Here is a 6,261-nt window from a genome sequence, read left to right on the forward strand (position 1 = left end):
GTGCAGCACTAGCTCTGTAACATAGAAAACCATAGGCGTCAGTTCTTCGTATTTCCTCTCTGATATATGTTTACTTTAATGTCACTTATTCAGGCGCTTGATATATTGTCGGAATGAAATTTTAGTAATGTGCAAGTAATTGTGAATAGATTAATAAAGTATAATAAGATATTAGATTCATGTACATAGTTTCAAGTGACATCGATCTTTATGTCTAGTATATACATGTGTATTGATCTATAAGTCAGTGTTGAAATAACAAATAAATGGCAAAAGAAGGAAAGAAAATTTCCTTCGGTTTTTTGAAATCTATTAAGAAACCTGTGTTAAAAAATGCTATTCCACAAGAAAAAAAGAAAGTCGATTACATTGAATGCCTTGATGAAAAAGGTATTAAAGTAATAGGGTGAGTTCAAAAGTAAAATTTATAATCAAGAAACATGTAACCTCAACCTAACCTATAAAAATCACCAATAGCGGAATATATATATATTTGAAAACAATTTTTTTATTTCAGTGAGGAAGAAAAAAAAGATGAACCTCTAATTATTCCGTTACTAGGTTCAAAAACCTGGCATGATAGAATTGTTAATAAAATAGATGCAGACATTTTCCTTCCGAAGGCAGATAAGGAAAAGGTAGGAGACGCTAGTGTTAACGAGGCAAAATCAAAGCTATCTAATGGAAAAACATCGCCAATAATATCAATAAAGAAAGAGCCAGTTGAAGATAGTGAAAATAAAGTTGTTACTTTAGAAGAGCAAGCGACGAAAGAAATCATTGAGGAACTTAAGTCAAAGAATAAATATGAAATTAAAACAAATGATTTAACTTTACCTTTAGTAGAAGATGAATCATTAAGAGGCAAAGAACAGGTACGTTATCAGCATATTGATGTGCAATGCACAGATGTATTACATTTGCATATTATAAATATCGTTTTGTATTTTTCAGTCTACGTTAGAAGATTATGAAAAAATTCCTATTGATGCTTTTGGTGTAGCTATGTTACGGGGAATGGGATGGCAACCAGGAAAGGGAATTGGTTGAAATGAAAAGTATGAATTTTACTCTGGATTAAATTAATTATATGTGTTTAATACATCACTTATTGGAAAGTAAACAGAGAACATCATTTTTTATTTCACAATCGTTTATTCTAACTATTACAGATTAGTAGCAGCTGTCATACCAGAATTACGACCAAAAGGTATGGGTCTTGGAGCAGACAAAGTGGCGTTGCAGAAGAAAAATACAGATTCCAAAAAAGAAGAGGAAGAGGTTAAAATCGAGAAAGGAACATTTGTGAAAATTATAGCTGGAAAACAAATTAATAATTATGGTCAAATAGAAGGATTCGATGATGATGCAGGAAGGCTCATAATAAAACTAGCTCTTGGTGGAAATATAATATCTGTAAATGAATTTATGGTACAGCCAGTGACTAAATCAGAATATTTATATAAGAACTCAAAAGTTCAAAGTTAATATGAAGTGTTAGTTTTTCATTAAGGGACTTTTAAGAAAATAAATTTGAATTGACATATACATATAAATACATAATCAGACGCGTAGAAAAACTAATTCAAGAGTACCTGTAAGTGTGTTGTTGCATGCAATTTTTTAAAGGTCCCTTCTATTTTTATATAAAATATGATAAATGTAGAGGTTTTAGCTTTCAGTATCTTATGGGGTTAATTTCAGATACAAAAAAGTATGAGGAATATAAGGACAAGGAATCCAAGGGAATCAAGCAAAAGATGGATAGAAGAAGATCAATGTCCCCTGACCCCGAAGACAGTGAAGATGGTGACAAAAGTAGTAATAAAAGAAAGAAAATCGGAAGTACGATGCATAATAAGAACAAGTATGATAAAGTGGGGGATAAAAAATCAGATAGGCGAAAAAGGCGCTCCGAATCTAATGATGACAGCGATAGTGATTCTGAAAAGAAGAGACGGAGAGAAAGAAGTAACTCTAATAGTAATGATTCTTATAAATTAAAAGATTGAAGAAGTCAAAGAAACATAAGAAGCACGATTGCTCATCTGAAAGATCAAGTAAAAAACATAAAAAGAAAGACAAAGAAAGAGAAAAAGTTAGAGATAAGAAACCCAGAGATTATGCAGACAGAATGAAACACGAAAGACGAGAAAGATCAAGATCTCGATCATTTAGTAGGCAGTAATATTTTCCAGGAACGTATTCGGTCATTTTTACTTTCAAGATAAATTGTACAATTTTATTTATACAGATTTTATAATAAAGTGTATTTTTACAAAAGTATTGTAGTATCGGAAAAAGGATAGGATTAGGATGATTTAGATTTGTAAAATTCTCCTAATACTATTTATTAAGATAAATAAAAATAACAGAGATTAAATGGACAGAGAACGATAAATGTTCAACTTGAACTAAAACACAAAAGTCTTATTCCGTTCAAATCACTCTCGCAACTCTATAACTAACAACTCGATCTCTCTACAACGCTAGCAACTCTACAACTCTCGTCTTCGGCATCTGCACTCGCACGCTCTCGCTTCTCAACCCATACTGCACGCCTTTTGCATTCGTTCTCGCTGGCGTCTCAACTAACTCTACCCTTAGCGTCTCTTTCTCTTTTCTCGTCCCATCGAACACGTGTCCCGAAACCCCGTGGCCAGGGTCACGCAGACTCTTTCCACAAAACTGTCCACTTGAAAGGACCGACGACACATTGATGTACTCGACGGCGCCACGGCTCTCGCCACTTTGTATACGGTTCGGCCGATATCTTGGGCCTTTTGCCCACGATACTACAGTATATTTTCTTTCTTACCCTTAACTGAAAATTACATTTAATTATAATATGTAATAATGTTTACAATTACATCAAAGTTAATGTCCTAAACTTTATCAATAATTATAAAAAAATCCCCGCGTATTGCTTACGTAATGTTGATATCGAGTAGTACCATACATGACCTCAAAGAACATTATGATACTTACGAACATCGCTAAACAAGTAGTGCGAACGATGTCGAGTAAGTATTCACTATGTATAAAGTATTTATAGATAAAAAGTATGGGAAATATATAACCGAGTGTATTTAACTTTTCCAACATTTTAGCATTTCGCTTGGCACTTGGTACAACTTCAAGTAAATGAAGTAAAAAGCAAAAATGTAGAGCGGGCAGTTTCCTACATTTCCAGCGCGAAAGAGCATAATGCTGATATTATCGCTCTTCCTGAATGCTTTAATTCACCATATGGAATACGTAATAATTTGTTTCTTTTTCTAATAATTTATTATATGTATAACAACTATATAGAAAAAAGTAAAAGTAGACAAATTACCTTATCGTTTATACTTCCATAAAGATTGTGAATTGACTCGAGAATATAGAATTTCCCCAGTTTTATGATTATCGTGATTTTTGTATAAATATATTTTTTAAGATACTAATAATTAGGTACTTATAAACTAGTATTATCAATTATTTTGTATTTATAATTCCACCTATAGTAGTTAAAAATTAAAGTTAGTTAAAATCTAACTTTATGTTTGAAAAAGTACTAGCAAAGTCGTTAAGTAACAAGTCACTGGTACTAACCCAAATAGCATGATTGTAATTGAACATTTCTAAATATTCATTTTTCATCTTGAACCTGTAGAAACAATTTATTATATGTACTATTATCTAAGTAATTATATATTTAAGTAAATCGAAATATAAAATTTAGTTATTTTAATAATTTAAAAAATAAAAAATTGACAAACATTTCAACCTAATTTATGGTTGGAACAAAGGACAGTTATTTTTCATTAATTGAAATATTGCAATGCAGAATACTTTCCAAAATACGCCGAGAGTATTCCTGATGGTGAAACGAGCGTTGCTTTATCGAAGGCAGCTAAGGAAAACAGCATTTATGTAGTTGGTGGTACGATACCTGAAATAGAGGGCGATAAATTGTACAATACCTGTACTATTTGGGGTCCCGATGGAACTTTGATAGCAAAACACCGGAAGGTAAATAATATACGTCCATGTGGCTTTGAAATTGAAAATATTGGGGTGGAGAAAGTGACTCTATCTAGGAATAATTTAGGAATATACATATGTACATACGTGTACTATAACCAATTCTATAATTTACAAAATATGTTATAGGTTTATAAAATACTTTTTGATACGAGAAACATACATTTTTGTCGTAATATAATATATAAGTTTTTGTACAATATATTTGTCGTGTAATATAAATTTTTCACATAGGAAAAAACTTATTTTTTCTTAAAAAATATTCCTTCTCAAATATTATTAAATGATAAAACTTTTTAATAAAAGAAAGTGATAAAAACGCTGTCAGTTATTAAATAAAAAACAATTAAAGTTTAAAAGTTCGTAACATTGATGTTAAATTACAAAAGTTACAGCAATAGAGTTAGCAACTATATTTTTATGTTATTAGGTACATCTATTCGACATCGACATTCCCAACAAGATTACTTTCCGAGAGAGTGATTCACTCAGTCCTGGTAATTCCCTAACAATGTTTGATGTGAAGGGCTGGAAAATAGGTATTGGCATTTGCTATGATATCAGATTCGAGGAAATGGCACGCATTTATCGGAACAAAGGTACAGTAGCTTAATCGAACAATACTTAACTAGCAGGAAAGTAACTATCTTTCTTAAATATATTCTATATAAAATATAATCAATATAATCTGTAACTCTGTATAAAAAGGAGCTTAATTAAAAAAACCAGTATATTCGCTGAAAATGAAATAAATAAAAGAATTAGAAGCACGACAAGAGGACTGTTCTCGCATATTCATAAATTATGGAATGTGGACTGTGCACCTACAAAGTTAACTAAAATTCAGTGGTCTCATATTTCCCGTTTCTCTGTGTTAGGTTGCCAAATGCTGATATATCCGGCGGCATTCAATATGACCACTGGACCACTGCACTGGTCATTACTTCAGCGTTCCAGAGCGAATGACAATCAATTATACGTCGCCTGTATATCACCGGCTCGTGTTCCTTCAGCAAGTTATGTCGCATGGGGACATACACAGTTGACAAATCCCTGGGGGAAAATCCTTTATGATTTGGAAACTCAGGAAAATATCGTGGTCACCGATATCGGTAATTTCCAGCTTAACATTAAACGTTGGTTTATCGATTTTGCCGGCTCCCTCTGTATTTGCTGAATTTATTAGCAAGCATTACTTATTACTTCGTATGTTTTTCTTTTCTCTCAGATTTGAAAGTTGTTGAGGAAGTAAGGGCTCAGATACCTACATTTTCTCAAAGACGTACGGATTTGTACGACACTGTCTATAAGAAGGAGTAACTCTACACTGAAACAGAAAATGTTATTTTCTTATAATATTTCTACTACAATACCGTTTTTTTTTTTATGAATTATTACTAATTACTTATCATTTAATGATACTAAATGAATAACTCAATTAAGAAAACCAAAATGTGATAAATAATAATCTGTATATCTTGTGTATCAATATGTAATTGGATATTGTAATAATATTGGAATGTCTTTGATCAGGGATATGATAAAGAACACGCGAAGACTACATTCTTTTGAACATCTTTAATATCCATCATTTATAACATTAAACATCTTTTTAAATATTTAGATAGATTAATACGTAACTCTTTATATATATAAACATTAATTTGAAGTTACAAGCTTAGAGAAATCGGTCGATTAATATTTATAGATCGGCTGTCTTGATGAAAGGCTTAATGAAAGCAAAAACAGAACAATGTCGCAAATATAATTTATAGTTTAACTTCTTTCTTGTATCTGTTTGCCTTTCACGATGTTTTACCAATTACAATAAGTAATTTCGACTTCTTTGCGCTCCGTTTTAACGCATTCGAGACCGAAAGAAATTCATATCAATCAGTAGGCATAATATATATAACTGTACATAATACATTATAGCATAACATAGTATATAATTTTATATTTTAAAAACATGAGGTACAAAATTTAAGATTGTCATCGATTTAAAATTAAAATATGAAAAGGATATTCCAGAGAGAGAAAAGCACAGTATCATTCTAACAAAACATTCAGATCGTACTGACACCCAGGAATCGTATTTCAATAAAATCTCGGTCTCGAATGAATTAACATGAACGATTAACATGAAACACACTTGCGGCTTAAACACCTTCGATATAGAGGAAATTCAAACTTTACAAATAAAAGCAGCCTGTTCCTCTTTCCACAACAGACTCT

The 6,261-nt window shown here is 31.4% G+C and overlaps 2 protein-coding genes across 4 annotated transcripts; both read left to right on the plus strand.

The window, feature by feature from the left end:
- The first annotated feature begins 83 nt into the window (after positions 1-83).
- On the plus strand, positions 84-2,114 carry LOC126927904 (G-patch domain and KOW motifs-containing protein-like). 3 transcript variants are annotated; one of them, XR_007716037.1, is made up of 5 exons: positions 85-406; positions 518-875; positions 955-1,058; positions 1,173-1,431; positions 1,705-2,114. XR_007716037.1 is itself a non-coding variant. In XM_050743892.1 (4 exons), the coding sequence occupies exons 1-3, from the start codon at positions 267-269 to the stop codon at positions 1,048-1,050; spliced, it is 594 nt and encodes a 197-aa protein (XP_050599849.1). In that variant the 5' UTR covers positions 84-266; the 3' UTR covers positions 1,051-1,088; positions 1,173-1,759. The 3 variants fall into 3 exon arrangements, 2 of the variants coding, with proteins under 2 accessions (XP_050599849.1, XP_050599850.1); XM_050743892.1 differs by having other exon boundaries at positions 84-406; positions 955-1,088; positions 1,173-1,759; XM_050743893.1 differs by having other exon boundaries at positions 84-406; positions 1,173-1,759.
- A 1,002-nt stretch (positions 2,115-3,116) lies between these two features.
- LOC126927910 (omega-amidase NIT2-like) lies at positions 3,117-5,364 on the plus strand (the record flags this gene model as incomplete). The annotated part of the gene is made up of 5 exons (XM_050743902.1): positions 3,117-3,258; positions 3,830-4,014; positions 4,457-4,625; positions 4,905-5,138; positions 5,255-5,364. Coding segments are annotated over 5 exons (822 nt in total), but the record flags the coding sequence as incomplete, so codon positions are not given.
- Between the last annotated feature and the right edge of the window lie 897 nt (positions 5,365-6,261).

The sequence above is a fragment of the Bombus affinis genome, unplaced genomic scaffold, assembly GCF_024516045.1.
Source record: "Bombus affinis isolate iyBomAffi1 unplaced genomic scaffold, iyBomAffi1.2 ctg00000305.1, whole genome shotgun sequence".
Lineage (NCBI taxonomy): Eukaryota > Metazoa > Arthropoda > Insecta > Hymenoptera > Apidae > Bombus > Bombus affinis.

What these genes read in the sequence shown, in the direction of transcription:
- LOC126927904 (XM_050743892.1), top strand. Translation starts at nt 267, where the DNA reads ATGGCAAAAGAAGGAAAGAAAATTTCCTTCGGTTTTTTGAAATCTATT. An exon ending in AAAGGTATTAAAGTAATAGG is followed by an intron (nt 407 to 517) that starts GTGAGTTCAAAA and finishes TTTTTATTTCAG; the next exon opens with TGAGGAAGAAAAAAAAGATG. An exon ending in CATTAAGAGGCAAAGAACAG is followed by an intron (nt 876 to 954) that starts GTACGTTATCAG and finishes TGTATTTTTCAG; the next exon opens with TCTACGTTAGAAGATTATGA.